Source organism: Cucurbita moschata, unplaced genomic scaffold, assembly GCF_002738365.1.
Source record: "Cucurbita moschata cultivar Rifu unplaced genomic scaffold, Cmos_1.0 Cmo_Scf00024, whole genome shotgun sequence".
Classification (NCBI taxonomy): Eukaryota; Viridiplantae; Streptophyta; class Magnoliopsida; order Cucurbitales; family Cucurbitaceae; genus Cucurbita; species Cucurbita moschata.
Window position 1 is genome coordinate 2,664,916 of NW_019268540.1, and position 21,939 is coordinate 2,686,854.

At 38.4% G+C, this 21,939-nt stretch overlaps 4 protein-coding genes, 1 long non-coding RNA gene and 1 other non-coding gene across 7 annotated transcripts; 2 read left to right on the top strand and 4 right to left on the bottom strand.

Moving 5' to 3' along the window:
• Window positions 1-778: 778 nt before the first annotated feature.
• Window positions 779-3,582, bottom strand: LOC111460727 (endoglucanase 17-like). Its single transcript, XM_023103982.1, has 7 exons — window positions 3,287-3,582; window positions 2,769-3,176; window positions 2,574-2,666; window positions 2,338-2,499; window positions 2,146-2,257; window positions 1,904-2,064; window positions 779-1,404 (listed from the first exon to the last, which is right to left on the bottom strand). Exons 1-7 carry the CDS (start codon window positions 3,509-3,511, stop codon window positions 1,072-1,074), a joined length of 1,494 nt encoding a protein of 497 aa, XP_022959750.1. The 5' UTR covers window positions 3,512-3,582; the 3' UTR covers window positions 779-1,071.
• LOC111460731 lies at window positions 1,641-15,268 on the top strand. The gene is made up of 3 exons (XR_002713463.1): window positions 1,641-1,668; window positions 2,120-2,121; window positions 15,173-15,268. It is a non-coding gene; the product is annotated as an uncharacterized LOC111460731 (long non-coding RNA).
• Window positions 5,282-5,369, bottom strand: TRNAY-GUA. Its single transcript is given in 2 exon segments — window positions 5,282-5,317; window positions 5,333-5,369. It is a non-coding gene; the product is annotated as a tRNA-Tyr (tRNA).
• Window positions 10,591-12,691, top strand: LOC111460725 (probable pectinesterase/pectinesterase inhibitor 7). The gene is made up of 3 exons (XM_023103979.1): window positions 10,591-11,145; window positions 11,306-11,743; window positions 11,850-12,691. The coding sequence occupies exons 1-3, from the start codon at window positions 10,611-10,613 to the stop codon at window positions 12,545-12,547; spliced, it is 1,671 nt and encodes a 556-aa protein (XP_022959747.1). The 5' UTR covers window positions 10,591-10,610; the 3' UTR covers window positions 12,548-12,691.
• Window positions 12,810-18,517, bottom strand: LOC111460724 (ethylene response sensor 1-like). Of its 2 annotated transcripts, none has more exons than XM_023103977.1 (6): window positions 18,221-18,517; window positions 15,902-16,817; window positions 14,255-14,623; window positions 13,918-14,184; window positions 13,703-13,830; window positions 12,810-13,066 (listed from the first exon to the last, which is right to left on the bottom strand). In XM_023103977.1, the coding sequence occupies exons 2-6, from the start codon at window positions 16,799-16,801 to the stop codon at window positions 12,829-12,831; spliced, it is 1,902 nt and encodes a 633-aa protein (XP_022959745.1). In that variant the 5' UTR covers window positions 16,802-16,817; window positions 18,221-18,517; the 3' UTR covers window positions 12,810-12,828. The 2 variants fall into 2 exon arrangements, with proteins under 2 accessions (XP_022959745.1, XP_022959746.1); XM_023103978.1 differs by having other exon boundaries at window positions 17,880-18,517.
• Window positions 18,518-18,805: 288 nt separating this feature from the next.
• LOC111460729 (nicotinamide adenine dinucleotide transporter 1, chloroplastic-like) lies at window positions 18,806-21,840 on the bottom strand. Its single transcript, XM_023103984.1, has 9 exons — window positions 21,703-21,840; window positions 21,409-21,492; window positions 21,219-21,325; window positions 20,884-20,932; window positions 20,666-20,775; window positions 19,769-19,863; window positions 19,579-19,667; window positions 19,410-19,504; window positions 18,806-19,281 (listed from the first exon to the last, which is right to left on the bottom strand). The coding sequence occupies exons 1-9, from the start codon at window positions 21,770-21,772 to the stop codon at window positions 19,045-19,047; spliced, it is 936 nt and encodes a 311-aa protein (XP_022959752.1). The 5' UTR covers window positions 21,773-21,840; the 3' UTR covers window positions 18,806-19,044.
• Between the last annotated feature and the right edge of the window lie 99 nt (window positions 21,841-21,939).

The following is a 21,939-nucleotide window of genomic DNA, read 5'->3' on the forward strand; positions in this document are numbered from 1 at the left end:
CAAACGTGACTTGAGTCTCGAGGGTATGCTGAGATTGTCTGCGAAGTGCAAATTTCACATGACTAACTTGTTCGTTAGATTAGAACAAGTGTTGCACAATCACTACTTGCTACTGCAAGAGTGCGATTGTGACACTGTGAGCGCATGATTGAATAAGATCGTATAAAATGGACATTTTTTTTTTTTTTTTGAAGAAACCGTGCGAACGATATGTTTTTAAAGAAGTTTGATTTTTTTTTTTAGGAAGTTGTAATATCAACACATTTTAATATTCTTTGATATATTCTTAGGCAAATATCATAGCTTTGTTTATAAATGGAATCCAAATATGGTCGGTTAAGATTCTTCTTTAATTAATACTAAGAAATTTTATTCCCTTTTAGTTTATATTATTAATTGGGAAGTGAAATTGTAACGAAACGAGGAGAAACAAATCCACGAGCCAACTTGAACATCTAAGTAATTGATCGTTCAAATACTTTCACGTTCGTAGATTCTTAAACCGTTCGTTTCAAATGGCGTAGTGTCAAGATAGTTTAAAAAGTTTACACACAGCATGAGAATTGATACATGGACGATTCCCAAATTGAAGTCAGTCGTGTGGAAATCTCTCACTAACATATGTGTTTTAAAATTGTGAGACTACAACTATATATAGCCGAACAAAACAGACAATATTTACTAAAACTGGATTTGAGTTTGAGCTATTACAATCGATAATAACATTTAAAGAAAAAAAGACAAAATCGTGATGGTCGTGAACAAGTTACGATGACGATAATAATAATAATAACGTTATGCTTTCATTCCATTTTATGATGCTAGTAAAAACCAAACATATCATACCTACGAAACTTTGCTCGTAAAACGTTTCCTTATAAACTCTTACATCATCATTTGACTCGAGAACCCGAAAAAAAAAAAAAACATCCAAATCCACCACTACCCAACCAAGTCAATAATGTAGAGGGCAAAGCCTTTCCCTTTTAGCCATGTGCCCTCACGTTTTTCCTTCATTAATAATAGTAATCATGTGGGGTACCCCTCCCTTAGTTTAGAGGGAGAGTGCCCTTAGAGCTGGCCAAAAGAGTGAGCCAGATAAGCCAGTGACCCTACAAGAGGTGCATTCATATACGTGGCGGGCTCAGACTGCTCGTAATCCGACCGTTGATCTGGGAACCTGTCGTTCTTATCGGGCCCTCCCACCACTGCACCAATCAGCAAGTTTGGATTTGGTGCGGCCGAGTTCATCACACTGAACCCTGCCGTGCATTGGATCTTCCCTGGATGAGATGCAATCGACGGCAGTGATGATCCCCTGTGATGGATCCTTTTAGGGTACCTTGTCCCATACCCCACCATGTAGGACATCTTTTGTGGGTTATCCCCTAGAAGATAGTCCACCTACACCATCCAAATATACAACATTAACAATTTGCAATGAATAACGTTTACATTGGCACGAGATCTTTTGAGAAACTAAAAACAAAGTCATAAGAGTTAATGCTCAAAGTGGACAATATCTATAACGGCCAAAGCCAACAACCAGTAGATATTGTCCTCTTTGAACTTTCCCTTTCAAACTTCTCCTCAACGTCTTAAAAAACGCGTTTACCAGGAGAGGCACCCTTATATATTGTCCCTCTTTGGACTTTCGCTTTCGGGCTTGTCTTAAAACGCGTCTACTAGGGAGAGGTTTCCACACTCTTATATATTTTCCCTCTTTGAACTTTCCCTTCCGCGATTCTCCTCAAAGTTTTTAAAATGCGTCTCTTAGGGAGAGTTTTCCACACCTATATAAAGAATGTTCCATTCGCCTTCCCAACCGATGTGGGATCTCACAATATCATACCATTATGAAAGTTCGTGATTCTTACCAAACGAGAGCGGGTTTTCGAGGTACCTGTTTTTTGGCGATGGCGCGGAGGGTTTTCGGGGTGATGGTCGTGCCGCAGTTCACCACGGTGCGGGCCGAGGTCAAGTACTTGGCGTAAGTTAAGAGTAGGAATGAAGTTGATGTAACATATTGCATGTTGCTATCGTTCATTTTGAACAGCAACCCACCTGTCCAAACACACTAAAGTTCAAAACTTTGTTCAAATTTTCACAAAAAAAGTAGCCGTTAAGAAATTCAACAGAACCAACCAGGAGTGTATTTGGTTGAGGAAAATGAAGCTCCGGGAATTAGAGAGCATATGAAATTATCAGCATGTCCCTTATAATCATGAAGAGATTGCATCTTTTGCACCAAAAATGCCTGTCAAAAACCACGAACAACAACGTTCATTATCGTAATATCATACCGTTGTAGAGATATAAAGAGGGTGTTTTTCGAACCTTCGAGAGAAGGATTCGGGCTCCGGCGTGCTTGTTATCCCAACCGAACGTGTTATCGAACTCTCCGGCACCGAGAGTCTGTCCATTGACTTGAATGTAATTGAGATATTTGGGATTTTTGGTGGCTCTCTGAAGCCAAGCAGCTCCCCATAGAAGCTCATCCTGCAAACCCAAGCAGCTCCCCGTTAAATGCTCTGTTTTTGAGAAAAAAAAAATAGAGTTTTTTGTAGCTTTACCTGATATCCAGAGAAGGAACAGTAAAATGGGCACACATATTTTTTCAAACCAGTGCTGTAAGAGCCTCTATACTTATCAGCAAACTCAAAAACCTGCAAAAAAAAAGGGGAGAATTTTGAAATTGAATCAAAATGCTCTGTTTCAATCTTGTTTACTCTGTTTCTAAAGCTATAAAGGTTGGTCTTTTAGCTTACTCTCATGGCCCTTCTGACCAGAAGCTTTGAGTAAGTAGGATCACTCCGTCGGAATACCAGCGATGCGGCGGCAAGTGCGGCGGCCGTCTCGGCGGCGACCTCTGTGCCGGGGTTGTTCTTGTCCACCTTGAAAACACTTCGGGGAGTGTCCATATCCTCTGGCCTCTCCCAACAGGCATGGTCCTTGTTCGCATCGCCGACCTGAACGTAAATGGTGTCGGGATGAACGGTGGCTTTGAGGAGATAATCAGTGGCCCAATAAATGGCTTGTTTAGCATTTTGAAGCTCCCCTTTCATCAACCCACCGAACTCAAGAACACTCCATGAAAGCATGGTGGTGGTGAACGCCATCGGAAACCCAAATTTCACATTGTCGCCGGCATCGTAGTAACCACCGACTAAATCGACCTACATTTCCACAAAACCAGTAAAATCCAACCAAAACCCACTTCATAAATTCACATTTTGAGTTGAAATAAAGAACCAAAACTCAAAAAACAAACCAAATCGGGAAATACCTTCATGGCAGCGCCGTCAGAGAGGCCGGAGTTGCGCCGCCAAGTCATCCTCTGATTGGGCGGGAGCCTGCCAGATCTCTGGCCTTCAAAGAAGAGGATGGATTTGGTGAGAGCGTCTCGGTAGTTATGGTGGGCAGAATGGGAATGGCGGTGAGTAGGGTAGCCATTGTTGCAGGGGAAGAAACAGAGGAGGAGGATGAAAAACAGAGGTCCGAGGGCAGCCATTGATGAAGCTCTTGAAGGAAAGGGCTTTGGAGCAGCTTTCTGTGTTGCTGATGAGTATGTTTATAGAGGAAAATTTGGGGAAATTTTAATAATGATTAAAGCCATAAGCTTTTGAAATTCTTGTTTAATTGAAACCAAAAGAGGGCATTTATGAGTCTGTGACAAGACTTGTGACATTCTTACCATTTTTCATTTTTTAAAATTGAATCATAACGAAGTCGGAATAAATGAAGAATACATGAATGAATCGAGATCATATAAATGAGTACGATTCTAACGATAAGATGACTAAGAAGTTATTATTATATCAGAAGGGTGCACATTCGTTTTTGATGACTTTCCATAAAACTCCATCTATTTATAACAACACGATGTACATTTTTTTCAGTAGCTCAATCATATGAACTCAACCGCAAGGTATGTTTTGCTTGAAATGATTTTATGGAAAATTATAGAATTTAATTTAGATAAAAAGATAATATTAAGTTGAATGATTTAAAAGGATAAGTTAAAATAAAGCAAAGAAAAAAACAACAAAATATGGCTATTAAAAAAAAAACATGTTTTTTAATTATTAACGTTATTATTATTATTGGACCAATCAGAAATTTGCGTCCAAAACGTTCTCGAGCAACGTATAATTTTAATATAATATAATATTATTTGGAGTTGCCCAATTTTTAGGAAATAGTTATTTATTTATTTATTTATTTAATTTGGTCCTGAAAAAGCTGTTATTGGCAGCGGGGATGAGACAGTCAAAGAATAATAAAAAACAATGGGAAAATCAAAATAAATAAAAAAATGCTAAATTTATAAATAAATAAAAAAAAAATACTAGGTTAACTGTGCATGTTCTCCAAATTTTTTAATAATATTCTTAAATATTAAAAAATTTAAAAAAGAATTTAAAACATTTAACTATTAATTTATATTTAACGATATTCTTAAATTTTTATAAAACTTCAAAAATACCTTTAAATTCTTTTAAAAACTTTAAAAATATTTTAAAATAAAAAATAATAAAAATTTCTTAGGGAAGGTTCATGGATTTATTCAAGATCGAATAGCCATTTACCAGAAATAATAAAATTCATACAATTTTTTTTTTTGTGTAAATATAGCTCGCGGTACTCCCTAATACTGTATTTGGAGCCGTTGTTCGAATTCCTTTTATGATATAACTGAAACAAGTTCTTGCGAATGGGGAAAGGGGCGGTTGGAATGTGGAGCTGTTCTTATTTTACCCAAAGGATTTGAATTAGCCCCCGATCGTATTTCTCCCGAGATTAAAGAAAAGATGGGCAATCTGTCTTTTTAGAGCTATCGTCCCACTAAAAAATATTCTTGTGATAGGGCTCGTTCCTGGTCAAAAATACAGTGAAATCACCTTTTCTATTCTTTCTCCGGACCCTGCAACTAAGAAAGAAGTTCACTTCTTAAAATATCTCATATACGTAAGCGGGAATAGGGGAAGGGGTCAGATTTATTATGATAGAAGTAAGAGTAATAATAACGTTTATAATAACTTATTAAAGTATTACACTATGGATCAAAAGGTTGCATATGACATCTGAATAAAAGAGGAGGCAGACGTTAATTAAGCGTGTTTTATCTTGAAGAATTTTATGTTGCTGAAAGAACCTACGTTGGTCTGTGACGATTGTTTTTAGTCTTAAAAGATCATATCGTAGGGGCGTTTTGGATCCAAATCGGAAAAGTTTTGATGAAAAAAAATGAATAAATTATTTAAAAATAAAAAAAAAGATTTCCGACCTGCCGGATTCGAACCAGCGACCTAAGGATTAAGCTGCAATCAGACTACAGTCCTCCGCTCTACCAACTGAGCTAAGGTCGGTTTGTGTTGTAGTTGTGATTGAAAATTTATTTGTATTAATATGTTTCTCAAAATACATGAAAAATAAAACTACTTATTAATATCTCTTAAAAGTGTAATTTTCATATAAAAAAAATAATAAATACATACCAATAAGAAAATGAAAAGGTTTTTAATGAAAAAAAAAAAAAATCGGGCCGTGAGATTAGTCCAGATGTATGCAAGTTGACTTCAAACGTTTTAGTTAGTATCAAAGCCCAACAATGACAACTAAAGGTATTGAAGGTTCAACCCTAAACCCGATAAATCACTTGAATATTGTTAGGAATCACGACTCTCTACAATGGTTGATATTGTCCACTTTGAGCATAAGCTCTCATGGCTTTACTTTGGGATTTCCCAAAAGGTCTCGTACCAATGGAGATAGTATTCCTCACTTATAAACTCATGATCTTCCACTAAATTAATCAACGTGGGACTCACTTCTAATAATCCTCAACAAATATCCCTTGCGCATTGCACCAGTGAAACTTCACCAACGTGGTTCTAGCCGTTCTAATTAACAATCCACAACCTTCATAGATTTGTTCTTGGAAATACTAAAATCGAACCGAACCAAACCAAGTTGAATTAGACCGAACTATGAAAGGTAGTGAAGGACGATCGGCGGTGGTGGGACGCCGGAAAAAGGTCGGGGGAAAGAGGTTGGGAATTGTGTTGATTTTAAAATATATTTGATTAAAAAAAGCGATTATATTTAATTTTGTCGGTTGAATTTGAATTACCATTTGGAAGAAAATGTTGATTTAAAATATAAAAAAGAGAATTGCTTGCATCACCGTCACAGCTTTGACTATTGAGTTCAAATCCCGTTGGAGCTTGCAAAGTTGGTAAAGCCACACGCAATACAACACCATTATGGACCCATTTCTATTTTAAAAATATTAAAATTGTGGCGCTCGAGTAAAAGAAATATACATACATGAATGAACTATTAAGAATAACGGCTCTCCACAATAGTATAATATTGTCAATTTCCCTAAAAAGGCTCGTACCAATAGAGATATGTTCATTCCTTATAAACTCATGATCAACCCCTTAATTAGCTGACGTGGGACTCCACTCCCAACGATTCTCAATATGAACCGAGACTATATTTGAATTAGAGAAATTCGTAAAATAGCTAAGAAAGACTTCAAATAATTTTGCATCTTCCTTTTTGGGTGGCGTAATCATAGAAACTTCATAGTTAAACGTGTTTTTCTTTAAACAATTTTATGTTGGGTGACCTCTTAGGAGGACTCATATTAGTTTATGAGGAATAATATCACTTGGGGTTTACCATTTTTGTTCAACCGGGAGATACATGCACATCAACTAAGCTATGAATATGATTGAAAAAATCAAAGTCGAGCTCAACTGCCTTATCAATAGATCTCCCTCTATCTCTATCATACATTTGCCTTACAATCTGAATCAAGGAGAAGCTCGGGACGAAACCAGAGTAACTGTATGGTGGCTCGTGTTGTACTCTCGAGATGAATCACCGGGATCTACCAATATCAATATCAACTTGGCCTAAAAATTTGACGATATTGGACAGATCTTGGCTGAGATTTGTTAAAAATTCTTAATTCCTCGATGATTGAACCATCACGTCCCTTTGTTTCCCTTCACACTCACAATTCCACTCGCATCTTTCTTCCTTATTTGTAGCAAATTGTCTATGGGAATCATTTTTTGGATTTTACTAAACATTTTCTTTTTCTTTTTGAAAAAAAAAAAAACATCTCTATTTTATAATTATTAGGAAAATCATATCATTATTTATAATTATAAATTATTTGCTAAATCAATCCCTTTTTAATGTTAATCAGACCCATAATATATATATATATATATTGTAATTTTGAAAGTCAATTTCTAATTTATGTTATTAATTAATAAATGTGTTTCAACAATTATTAGGAATATGATATTGAAATTAATTAGAGTAGAATTTCAATCATTATTGAGTTATTATTGTTATTTTTTTTCAAATTTTTTTATTATAATTATTATTTTTGTTTTTAAAATGAGTTAAAATAAGTCTAATTTCATTCATTTTAAAACCTTCAATTTTTAATATTTATGATTTCGTCAAACTTCACCTAATTAATTATTTTCATTATTATTATTTAAAAATAGTACCAATATTAAATATAACTAATATAGATATTTCATATTTAGTTAGTTATGTTAATACATAATGATTGAAATTTAGAGTTTACAAACAAAATAATAATAATAATAATAATAATAATAATAATAATAATAATAATAATAATAATAATAATAATAATAATAATAATAATAATAATAGTGGGTTTTAATTTAGTATTTATGAAAAAAAATTAGAAATGATTTTAATTTCAGAAAAAAAAAATCAAAATTCAAAATATACCATTTTAAAAAATATATTTTTTTATCGTAATTTGAACATAATTTATTGATTGGAGTATCGATTTCTCAGTTATAAGTCATATGTTCATATCTCGCGTCTCCGATATAAATAATATAATTTTATATTAAAAAATAATAACTCTCGAGAAAATATCCACATAATTTTGCAGAACATGCAAGCATCTTTTTTTTTTGGACTGCATTAAGTATGTAAACCTAATACCACCGAGACTTTATTTATTAATATTTGCATGGAGTTGACTATGTCAAAAGTGGTTCTTTTTTTAAATAAATTAATTTAATTACTAGACGCGGTTTTGTACACTCCAAGTCAACCATGTTATGGAATTCCAAGTCAACCATATTATTTTTTTCATAATATTTGTCACGCTCCATTATTTTAATTTATATATTAATTTCTGAAAATAGAGATTAAAAAAAGGAAGTTTATTAAATGAAACAAAATGATTATACTTAATCAAACTATGTGACACAAACTTATCAAATAAATATAATTTCAACTTAGTATTAAATGTTAAAAATAAGGTATAAAATATTGGAATGGATTAAATTTATAATTTATCTTAAATTAAATTAAATGTTATAAAACAATTTATTAAGAATTTAAACTTAATTGTGATAAATGAATAATTAGAAAAGTGCGTCGCGTGAACTACACGTGGTCGGGTCCCGCGTCGAGTAATTTACATGTATTACACGCAATACCCGTAACGGCCTCTTTTTTCGCTTTATTATTATTATTGTTATTATTATTTCAATAACTAAACCGACTTCGGAAGTGACATTCCAACTTTTTTTAACCAATTTTTTTTCTGGTGCTTTAATAATTGTGTTTTTTACGCATTTAATTTCGGTTATTGTAAAAAATAAAAAAAACATAGACATAAAATTTGGCAAAAAAAAAAAACACTAAATGATTTAAATGGGCGTTTATTTAGGTAATGACGGTGACTAAATGCTAAACATTTTGACTAGATTGGTCATAAGATTAAAGATATTTTTATCGATCACAATAGTCATTAATAGCACTGTATGAGACAAAAACATATCAGCACGTGTCAAGTTGAAGAACATTCATGTAATAGTCCAAGTCCACGTCTGATTTGACCCACTATATGAGGTTCCACATTAGTTGTAGAGAAGAAGAACGAAACCTTTCTTATAAGGGTATGAAAAATATTTGTGAGTACAAACGAAATTAAAAAAATTGAGAGAAAAAATGAAAGAATATTGTCAACGCACCATTTAATAATTAAAAAAATATAGAATTTTGTTCCAGTGGTTTTGGTGGCAAGGATTTATTTGAGTTAGATTATTATTATTATTTTTTATAGTTATAAAAAAAATTAATTAAAATTAAATTCGTTCATAAGATATAAAGCATATAGGGTTGGTGGTTTGGGTGTGATTCAATTTCCATTATTTAAATTTTATTAATATTATTTGAAAAGTATTTCTTATTTCTTGTTGGATCTCTATCTTTTTTTAATAAAATAATAATAATAAATAAATAAATAAAAAGACGTGTGGGGTTTTTTTTTTATTATTTATTATTTATTTATAATTTAAAATTAGTTTATAAATGAAAGATTATTAGATTAAAATTAAAAGAATACGTATAAGGAAACAAGATCCCATACCGATTGCATTGGATAAGGGAATTATAAGTTGAGAAACAAACTAAATAGTAAATTGATTTTTGTTAAAAATAAATAAAATAAAATAAAATAAAATAAAAACATCTGCCGGACAGCTTGCAAATCTTGTCACCTTTTCCCCTCTCTTGTTTGTCCCTAAAATCAACGCGCTATTTTGACTTTCTCCTTCTCATTTTATTCATTTCAATTTCTTGTGCAAATTTGTATCCACAACTTATTATTATTTATCTGCTTTGTATCGTCACGGTCTCACTAAATAACTTTTTTAACCGAACATAATTAGAAGAAATACATATCAATCAAATAATTGGTCTACTTCTTTCTTATTACTAGGTGTTACGTGCGGTTAAAAACTTTAGGTTATTCTTTTCAATAGAAAGCATCTATTGAATAACAGTCATGCTTTGTCTTCTCAAGCATTTGAACTAATCCGAGTGTGAGATCTCATATTGATGAAAGAGGAGAACGAAACATTCCTTATAAGAGAATGGATATCTCTCTTTAATAGATGTGTTTTAGAAACTGTGAGGCTGACGACGATACGTAACGAGCTAAAGCGGACAATATTTGTTGGGGCTTCAAGGGAGGTGGATTGTGAGATTCCACATAAATTGGAGAGAGGAATGAAACATTACTTATAAGGGTGTAGAAATCTCTCCGTACTATACATGTTTTAAAATCACAGGTTGATGGCAATACGTAATAGGTTAAAGCAGACAATATCTACTAATAGTGGATTCGGATTATTACAAATGGTATTAGAGCTCGACACCAACAAGGACGCTAGCCCTCAATGAGGGCGGATTGTGAGATCCTACATTAGTTGGAGAGTAGAACGAAACATTATTTATAAAAGTGAAGAAATCTCTCCATACTAGACACGTTTTAAAATCACGAGGCTGATGACGATACGTAACGAGTCAAAGTAGACAATATCTTCAAGTGAGCATATTACGACGACGACCGTAGTAACATGTCGTGTCAATATCTAATTAAGTAGAAGTTTTAGAGCTTTTGTCAAAAGACAACGTACACACCAACAAACATTGAGTTTGATAGTTTTAAGAAAAACCCACCTCCCTTCTCCTCCTATAAATTGCACATAAATCAGAAATTTCCCAAACCACCACTTCTCTCTCCAATGGCGGCCACCACATTCACCTCTCTCATCCTCCTCACCCTCTACATAACCACCGCTCAAATTCCCCTCTCCGCCGCCGCCGCCTCCGTCTGCACCTCCACCCCCGACCCCTCCTACTGCAAATCCACCCTCCCCAACCAAACCGGCAATGTCTATTCATACGGCCGCTCATCTTTCAGAAAATCCCTCTCATCCTCGCAAAAGTTTCTCCGGCTAGTCAAAAAGTACCTCCGGTCACGCTCGTCGTTGACCGTCCCCGCCGTCCGAGCGCTGGAGGACTGCCAGCTGTTGGCGGGACTGAATATTGATTACTTAACGACGTCGTTCCGGACGGTGAATACGACGAGTTCAAAGCTGTCGGAGATGAAGGCGGACGACGTACAGAGCTTGTTGAGTGCGATATTGACGAACCAGCAGACGTGTTTGGATGGGCTCAAGGCGACGGCGGGTTCGTGGTCCGTCAAAAATGGCCTTTCCCTCCCACTTGCCTCTGACACCAAGCTGTACTCTATGTCCTTGGCTTTATTTACCAAAGGTTTATATTTATATATATATTTTTTAATTTTATTTATTTATTTATTATAATTTATACGGAGAGTCGTGATTTTTAATAATTAATGAGTTATTAAAATTAAATATAATTCAAAATAATATATATATATATATATTTTTTTTAATTTATTGATTTCCGGTAGGTTGGGTTCCGAAGAAGAAGAAACGGTCGACATGGACGGCGGCCGGGAGGCAGGGCGGGTTTAGAAACGGTCGGATGTCACTCAAAATGTCGAACAGAGCGAAAGCGATTTACGAGATGGCGACGCGCCGGAATCTGCTGGAGACTGACGACGGCGGCGACGACCAGATTTCGATCAGAGACATCGTCATTGTCAGCCAAGACGGCAGCGGGAATTTCACGACAATTAACGAAGCGATTGCGGCGGCGCCGAATAACTCTGCTCCGACCGACGGCTATTTCTTAATCTTTGTGTCGGTCGGAGTTTACGAGGAATACGTGTCGATTGCGAAGAATAAACGGTATTTGATGATGATCGGAGATGGTATTAATCAGACCGTTATCACTGGTAATCGGAGCGTCGTTGACGGCTGGACCACTTTCAATTCCGCCACGTTTGGTTAGTGTTTAATTAATTAGTTGAATTTTTAATTTTGTAATTAATAAATTTTAAATGTCTTAAATAGATTTTTAATTTTTAATTTTGTTTTTTTTTTTTTTACCAGCGGTGGTGGGACCCGGATTTGTAGCGGTGAACATGACGTTCAGAAACACCGCCGGAGCAATAAAGCACCAAGCCGTCGCCGTCCGTAACGGCGCCGACTTATCCACTTTCTACCTCTGCAGCTTCGAAGGCTACCAAGACACCTTATACACACACTCCCTCCGCCAATTTTACCGCGACTGCGACATTTACGGCACCGTCGACTTCATCTTCGGCAACGCCGCCGTCGTTTTCCAGAACTGCAACATCTACCCTCGTCTTCCTATGGCGAACCAGTTCAACGCCATCACTGCTCAGGGCCGGACCGACCCAAATCAGAACACCGGAACCTCGATCCATAACTGCCGGATCACCGCCGCTGACGACCTCGCGAACAACACCGGCGTCGCGGTGAAAACGTTCCTCGGACGACCGTGGAAGGAGTATTCAAGGACGGTGTATTTGCAGAGCTTCATGGATGAGCTAATTAATCCGGCGGGGTGGAGGGCTTGGGATAAGGATTTTGCTTTGAACACTTCGTATTATGCTGAATTTGGGAATTTTGGGCCGGGATCTAACACGTCGGAGAGGGTGAATTGGCTGGGATTTCATTTGATTAATGATACCGATGCTGGGAATTTCACGGCGGCGAACTTTGTCTTGGCGGATGATTGGCTGCCGCAGACCGGCGTTCCGTACACCAGCGGCTTGACGGAGTAGGAAACAGGAAGAATTTGTTATATATATATATATATAATGATATTCCAAAGGCTAAATGTATAGCTTGGGATGATGATCGATTCTTTGTACGGTGATTGACTTTAAATTTTTAGAATAAAAATACCACAAACTGTTCATCTTCAAGAATTGTAGGGTACATTTGTTATACTAAACATTATGGCTGCAAATTCAGCGACCTTCTGTTTTCTTCTCAAATGAATGAACCTTGTTGTTCGGGAAGCAACGGCGCAGCAGTCGGTGCTCAGAATGTGCATCGAAGTTCAGAGACTTCTTTGATATCGCGAACTGGAAAAGGTGACTTGATCGGTTTCTCTGAAGATTGGTCTGTGTCCATGGAGATCTGCACTTCTGTGATTTACAACGGAGGCGACTCGCTTGATTGATAAGTCATTTGGATTAGCATTGCAGATCCCGAGTTTGACGATGAACACGCCTGTCGTACCTTTTTCGGGGCCATCGCTCTCGATCCATACGTGACCTCCCATGAGATTTGCAAACCTGAATCCAACAGCCCATGTGAAAATAGATCGAGAAAAACTAGCACGTAAGTCAACTCGTGATTCAAGAGATTGGATAGCTTATAAGAGAAAATAGTTGTGAGATCCCACCACGATTGGGGAGGAGAACGAAGCATCTTTTACAAGGGTGTGGAAACCTCTCCGTAACTGACGCGTTTTAAAACTTTAAGGGAAAATCCGAAAGGGAAAGCTCAAAAAGGACAATATTTGCTAACGGTGGGCTTGGGACGTTACAAATGGTATCAGAGTCAGACACCGGGCGATGTATTAGCGAGGAGACTGAGTTCCAAAGGGGGTGGACATGAGGCGGTGTGCTAGCAAGGGTGTTGGGCTCCAAAGGGGGTGGATTAGAGGTCCCACATCGATTGGATAAGAGAACGAGTGTCAGCGAGAACGCTAGGCCCTGAAGGGGGTGGATTGTAAAATCTCATATCGGTTGGGGAGGAGAACGAAGTATCAAGGGTATGAAAATCTCTCCTTAGCAGATGCGTTTTAAAAACTTTGAGAGGAAACTCGAAAGAGAAAGAATCTAAAGAGGACAATATCTACTAGCGGTGAGCTTGAGCTGTTACCGTAGTATTTTCAAATTTTGTATGTTGGGTGATTCGAGGCATACCGTTTACAAAGAGCCAATCCGAGTCCAACCCCACCATTTGTTCGGCTAGATCGTGTTCGTAGTTGAGTGAATCTGGTAAACAGATGAGGAATGTCTTGGGGAAGAACACCACATCCTGAATCTTTAACCTGAGAAGCAGAAAGAACAGAACAAAATGATTTAGAACATTGAATGAATATGTTCCTCATAATTCAACCATATCAGATGATATCAACCTGAACTCGGAGGTAGAAATGGCGGTCGGACTGCATCGGATAGAACTCGGGAGCGCGCCAATCTCTCAGAGACTCGAGTTTTGCAACAGATGCTATGATTGAAACATGACCTTCCTTAGTAAACTTCACCCCATTACCGACGATGTTCAAGATGATTTGCATAAGTCGCTTCTCGTCACCAACGGCACAGACGGGCAAATCCGAGGCCAACATCAACGCCATCGACAGCTTCTTAACCGAAGCAATGGGCTTGATAAGATCCATTGCCTGCAGTTCAAGCTTCATGATGTTAGAACAAGATCTAATGATTGAGACAACCTTGGACTTCAAAACTCACCTCTTTGAAAATAGCATGGAGGTTGAATGATCTTATGTTCAATGCCAAACTACCATCTTCGAGTCTGGAAAGGTCCAAGACATCATTAATCAGTGTGGCTAGAAGATTACTACTCTTAAGTATTGTTTCTATCATCACTCTTTGTTCTGGACTCAGCTCGGTCTCCAAAAGTAGGGACGAAAGAGCGATTGTTGCGTGCATTGGCGTCCTCATTTCATGGTTCATGACAGCCAAGAAGTCGTTACGAGCGTGAACTGCCATCTCTGCTTCTCTTCGAGCTAAATCCAATGCTACGTTTTGGTCCACGAGCTGATCGCGGGCGTGCATAGACTCTTCGAGAATTGCAGCATGTGAAAGAGCTACAGCTACCTATATGGATTTCAAATTCCTGATGGGTGATTAGTACAAGGAAACATGAAGACAAGACAGGAAACAAAAGGAATGTGTGTGTGTGTGTGTTGTTGTGTGGTGCAAACCAGACAATTTTGTCTGAATCTTGAAGACAAGTGATATATGACATGACTTACAAAGTGAAGCATGTTCAATTGCCAAAATCAAAATGTAGAGAGCTGCTCCTATCACTTTTTGTATGGATCGAAGTATAACCAACAAATATGACAGTTTTCGTGTAACAACCTAAGCCTACCGCTAGTAGATATTGTCCGTTTTAGCCCGTTACGTATCATTGTCAGTCTCATGATTTTGAAACGCGTCTACTAGGGAGAGGTTTTCACACCCACCCTTATAAGGAATGCTTCATTCCCCTCTCCAACCAATGTGGGATCTCACAATCCACCCCCCTTGAGGGCCAGCGTCGTCACTGGCACTGCCCGGTGTATGGTTCCGATACTATTTGTAACAGTCCAAGCCCACCGCTAGTAGATATTGTCCGTTTTAGCCCTTACGTATTGTCGTTAGCCTCAAGGTTTTGAAACGCATCAACTAGAGAGAGGTTTCTACACCCTTACAAGGAATGCTTCGTTCCCCTCACCAACTGATATGAGATCTCACAATCCACCCCTCTTGGGGGCCAGCTTCCTCGCCAGTACCGCACAGTATATGGCTCTGATACTATTTGTAACAGCCCAAGCCCACCACTAGTAGATATTATCTATTTTAGCCCGTTACATATCGTCGTTAGCCTCACAGTTTTAAAGCGCGTCTACTAAGGAGAGGTTTCCACACCCTTATAAGGAATGTTGTGTTCCCCACTCCAACCGATGTGGGATCTCACAATCTACCCTCTTGGGGACTAGCGTCCTCGCTGGTACTGTCTGATGTATGGCTTTGATACTATTTGTAACAACCCAAGCCTACCGTTAGTAGATATTGTCCTTTTAGCCCGTTACATATCGTCATCAGCCTCACGATTTTAAAACGTGTCTACTAGGGAGAGGTTTCCACATCCTTATAAGGAATGTTTTGTTCCTCTCAGTTGGGTATCCGTGTCCTAAGTGTCCTAAGTGTCACATGGCTATTCGTGTTCCTCAGCTGCTAACATCCTATCCCAAAATTGGACCTAATTCATACAGTTTATTAGAACTACAGATAACCAACTACTCATGAACTTAACTAACATAAGTTATGCAAAACATGCCAGTTAAGGGGCAGTGTACAGATGCAGTAGAACAATAAATCACACAAAACCTGGTCTGCGACGACGTCGACAAGTTCCAACTCATGATCTCGCCATTTCCGAGCGCTACCAGTAGGAAGAATCAAAACCATTATAGCGTAGCTCCTGGAAGAGCCATCAGGCCAATTGTTCATTTGAAAATTTGAAAGGTTCAAGACAGGAACTCGCACAGCAACAACTTCAGGTGCCAAATATGGAGTCCTGACCTTAGCCAATTGGCAGTTGTAGGGAACACGTATGGCTCGATTACTCTTAAAAACATCATTCACAACAGGAAGGTTTATAGGAATATGAGCTCCCACTGGTATCTGATAGTTCAAGGCATGTGAAAGCTGTAGACTTATGCCAGCCCGTGATGGCATCCACAGAGCACATTCCTCAAGCCCCAACGTCTTTCCCAGCTCGACAAGCGTCGTTTTTAATATCGTATCTCGATCGAGTGTGCTTCTTATTTCATGAGTAAGCATTCTAACATGCCTTCCAGTTTCTTCCTGAGTAAGAATAAGTCCCATTTCCCTGTCAAGTTCTTCAGCCTTGTTCTTAAGGATCAATTCTCGAGTTTTGACACTCAAAAGATCAGGAATAATATGAACAAGCATCAATGCAGTCGAGCACGAAACAATAGCACAAGCAACTTTTGCAACAGTCATCGCCATGGCCACCGTCTTCGAGTGCGTCGAAAACGTCCAAAGGTTGATGAAGTGTGTTGCCCCACAGAGAACAATGAAAGCACCAAATTGCATAAGCACCCATCTGTAAGGAAAGAATGCAGACTTTTGCACAAAATATATGAGCTCCAATGGGATAGAGAAATAAGCTAATGCGATTAGCGCATCTGAGATATACTGATATTTCACTAGAAGTTCATCAGGAGGCCACTGGGTGTCAATGCAATCACAAGACTCCATCATAAGATAAAGGATTTAGCTGAAAATATGAAAAGAAGAGATGATATTAAAGAGTTGTAAGAAACATATGAACTCAGATTATAGCATTCCATGAATTCAGGAAGCACCAATGTTTTGTGTTCTTAGAGATGTAGATGCCCTCAGGTGCACCCATAAATGATCATTTGAAAATGCAACTAAAAATTGTAACCGCTCAAACCCCTCGCTAGCAGATATTGTCCTCTTTGGACTTTCCCTTTTAGGCTTCCCCTCAAGGTTAGAGAGAGGTTTCTACACCTTATAAGGGTGTTATAAGGGATCTCACAATCCACTCTCATTCGGGCCCAACGTCCTCGTTGGCACTCATTCTCTTATCCAATCGATGTGGGCCCCTCTAGTCCACCCCCCTTTGGAGCTCGGTGTCTTTGTTGGCACATCGCCTCGTGTCCACCCCCTTCGAGGCTCAGCCTCCTTGCTAACACATCACTCGGCGTCTGACTCTGATACCATTTGTAACAGCCCAAGCCCACCACTAGAAAATATTGTCCTCTTTGGGCTTTCCCTAAAGTTTTTAGAACACGTCTGCTAGAGAGAGGTTTCCACAACCTTATAAAAAATGTTTTTTTCTCCTCCCTAATCGATGTGGGATCTCACAATCCTCGCTGGCACTCGTTTCCTTATCCAATCGATGTGGGACCCCCCCCTTCTTTTGGAGCCCAACGCCCTTGCTGACACACCACCTCATATCCACCCCCTTCAAGGCTCAACCTCCTCGCTAACACATCGCCTCGTGTCTGGCTCTGATAGCATTTGTGACAGCCCAAGGCCACTACTAGTAGATATTGTCCTCTTTAAGCTTTCCTTTTCAAACTTCCCCTCAAGGTTTTTAAAACGCGCTTGCTAGGTAGAGGTTTCCACACCCTTATAAAGAATGTTTTGTTCTCCTCCCCAACCTACGTGGGATCTCAGAATAACCGTAATCCACCCCAGATTTTTTTTATAAATAAAAAGTTCATGAGGCTCTTAAACCAAAATCCAACAAGATCCAAGGAGTAGTAGATTAATCAGAAGCAATGAGCAAAAAAATGTTTCCACCACTTACTATTTCCCCTTCCTTCAAACTCTCAGCTTATGAACATACAAATGCTTACAGTAACTTGAATCAAGCTCTTGCTGTTCCACCACTCTCATCCATTGAACTTCAGTAGTTCCATTTCTACCTTCCAAATTAAACGCCAATTTCATATACATAAACAACAGACAACAACTACTTTTATGATCCATTTGCAAAAGGGAAGCAAAAACAATAAAACAGCAGCAAAAAGGAGATCAAATCAAATCAAGCATAACAACAAAGAAAAAGGAAATGGGTTGGAAGAGTCTCGTGGATTAAAAGAACAAACATGAAGAAGAACAAGAAGAATAGGAAATGAATGATCATACCGAGTTAAAAGAAGGATCGAAGCGAGGAAAGTGAGGGAGGGCAAAGCTTCCATGTGAAGAAGGTTTGGGAAGATGGGAAGGCAGAGAGTTAATGGTGAAGAGCAGAGGCGACACTGAAAGGCAAAAGAGAGAGGCCTGTGGGCATCACGGACGAAAAGGAGATACGGACGGACAACCGCACGTACGGTGCCTCCTCACCCAAAACGTATGATATTACCTTCCCTTTTCTTGTTTGTATTCACAAGAAAAATGAATATTAACATAATATGTTAGCCATTCTTTAACCCTAAATTTCAAGTTTGATTCAAAAACTTTATATAACTCAATCCAATTTGTGTTCATTCATAGAGTTTAATTAAGAATCGACAACCCATTCACTATCGAGATTGAATAAGTTGGCTGATTTGATGTTTTGAAAAAGTTTTTGAGCGGTTTATAAGAGTTGGGAAACATGGTGGCGCTCTCATTTGCTATTAATCCTTAAAACATCATTCGCTACTAACTTTTGAGTTTTTTAGTTCAAGTAATCAATGTCTTATCTAATTGGCTAATGGATGGATACCGAACATGTTCAACATCGTACAATTATGATCGAGAAGTTGCCATTTTGTGATAACTTGGTGTACACGTCGTCCTTAATGGACAATAGTAACTAGAGGAAATGAGCATGGTAAGAGATATTAGTTAAACCCATAGCTTATAATGTTATAGTGAGTGAGAGACTGGTTGCTTCTCAACAAAAAGGACATTCCATGTTGAAGCTTTACTGAGACAGTAATGGCAATACTAGTGTGTCCCCAAAGAATTGTGAACATTACCCGTCTTCATAATGTGTGTTGGTGTGGATCAGAAGGAAATAAGTTGAGAAGAGAACGGTGGATCATTTCAAAGCTGGTAAATGTGATGGCAGCTGCAGGCGTCGTCCTAAGAAGGTTGGCCGCGCACCCTCGATAGAAACCGGGGAGACCATCTTGCTGAAACACTTTCTTTACGCAATCGGTTACGCCCGAATAACGCTTCTCGGAGTGGAACCCTTGTTCCTGAAGCCTGGAACGTACAACCTGCAAGAAAGAGTGCAATGTCATGGTAGGATCTTGGATGTTTCAAACCCAGATGAGTTCATCTCAATCAGAAAAGTATATGTTCTTGATCTGGATAATATGCAGGAGAAAAGGAGAAAAAATCCCACCTCATGTGGATAAGTCAATGTGGACGCGAATATCTTGGAGACAGATGAGGCGACTGCAACGTCACGAGCGGAGAGTTTATCCGTCGTCGTATTATCTATGATATCACAATGTAAGTTTAGTACTAGCTTTTCCCTGAAGGAGATATCAAATGGGTTATCAAATAGTTACCTCTGCTAGCCAAATAGCTTTTTATTTTCTCGTATGTCGGAAACTGGATCGCGACGTGACTTACACCAGCCAGAGCAGGCACAAGACCACTGTGGAACACCAGTGTTACAGTTGAGCTAATGATCATTATAGTCATTTTCTCCATATAAGATACATAGATCAGATGGAAACATGATAAGAAATAGGGAACCTGTACAATCCACGGATGCCTTCTTCATAGGCTATTCTCTTCAAGGCAGAAACTGTGTTTCTATACGGTAGGACACCAGACTTCATTCCCTGCGTCTATTCCAAGTAGTCATAACTGGACGAGTTAAACGAACCCGATTCATTTGAAATATCTAATAAAAGCTTAATCAGTAAAAAGTATGCAGAAGTAACGGTTCTCTGTAAGCTTTCCCTCAAGGTTTTTAAAATGTGTATGCTAGGGAGAGGTTTCCACACCCTTATAAAGAATGTTTCGTTCTCCTCCCCAACCGATATGAGATCTCACAGTCCACCTCTCTTCAGGGTCCGCGTCCTCGCTGACACTCGTTCCTCTCTTCAATCGACGTGGGATCTCACAATCCACCTCCCTTCGGGGCTCAGCGTCCTTGCTGGCACTCGTTCCTATCTCCAATCGATGTGAGATCTCACATAAGGTCACGTTAGGCATAATAAAAAAACATTGTTAACAAAACTCATGCAACAATTCAATGGACACCTCAATGACCGCTTCGTTCTCTGTGTTTCACCCCCCATGCCTCTCAATCCACAAAGACGAAGATGAATCCTACGTAACAATTTGGAGGAATGCCAGTTAAGCATTTATTAGATCGGTTCGGGATTTACTTCTTCAAGCGCTCTGATGTCTTTCGGTCCTTACAAAACGCAATAAATACTCCTTATACAACATGTTCAAGGGGCAAGGATTGAACAACTCTCTCATGATGGGTTTAATCTTTTTCGATACCATCCCTTTGATAAGAGAACTGCTTCCGATAAGGAAACTACAAGATTTCGGTAAGCTATCTTTCAGATTTCTCAATGGCTAAGGGCCTAAACCTTATTAATAAATTAATTAAGAATATGAGCTTGAAATCCTCACCTGAAGTCTGGTCTTAACAACCCATAGAGGATTAGTTGCAATAGCTGTAGCAGCCCCAGCACCAGATGCAGCCAACATATTAGCACCTATTGAAAGCTGATGCCTTTCATCTGCACATATACCATGAAAATAGATACAGAACGCATACCATGTGAATATCGATGCAAAATGATAAACGTCATTAATTGAAAGAAACGAAAGTAAATGATCAAACTAACCATCAGAGCCAAGAAAACATTTAAGCTGTTCATAGATTGTGAAATAAACCTGCCAATGGAAAATATTGGTTAATATGAAAGATATTGAAGCGGGGAATGAAGCATTCTTTATAAGGGTGTGGAAACCTCTCCCTAGCAGACACGTTTTAAAACCTTGAGGGGAAGCCCGAAAGGGGAAAGCCCAAAGAAGACAATATCGAGGTAGTATTCGTTTGAAGGTTTACTACACCGATAAGGAGGTAATGCAAACACAATAGACAACATTGAAGCAGCTAATATTGTTTTAAAATCCAAGTTTCAAGAGATTTTGGATATAAACAAGATTCAGGACTTACAGCCCAGTTAGGAAGTAGTGCAAGCACAGTAGGTGAGAGTCCTCTATACATTCCACGCAGCCCCTCCGCATGAGCAATTTGTTTCAGACTACCAAGTATGAGACTCCCTGTACAGATAAAACAGAACAAATTCATTAAAAATGCATCACAAGTCATCAATGCACGATAACTAAGACAATTATGGTCATACCTTTTCCAATGTTTGGCAGTCCATGAACCTGAAATCTAGTCTTAATAACATCCAAAGGGCACACAAACGTAGCAGCAAGAACTCCTACAACAGAATCCAGAATCCAGTTCAAAAAGTTCTCTCAAGCCAAGAATCAAATGCTTAATCATCTAACAAACTAGGTGATAGTGTATTCAAGAAGTATGAATCTCAAGCAACAACTAAATCTTCCAGTTTCATATCCCACAAAATTTACACCCAAATATAGATAAGCATCTCAATCGAAAAGAAAAAGAATCAAAGGGATGCAAATACCAGCAGCGGCACCAGCTCCAGCATTACAGAGAAGAGCCCTCGGAGTAGGGGAATGAGAGTCGGTAGCCATGGCAGTATTTAATCAAATACCCAGAAGAATAAACAGTGATTTGAGCGCAAAAATCACCAAAATAACCCTCTTTCGAGAGGCGGATCTCGAAAAACCAGAGTCGCATGGCCAGAACAAGAAGAGAGGAAAGTCAAGTCGATTGGTGCGGGGACTCTTGTATTCGTTAA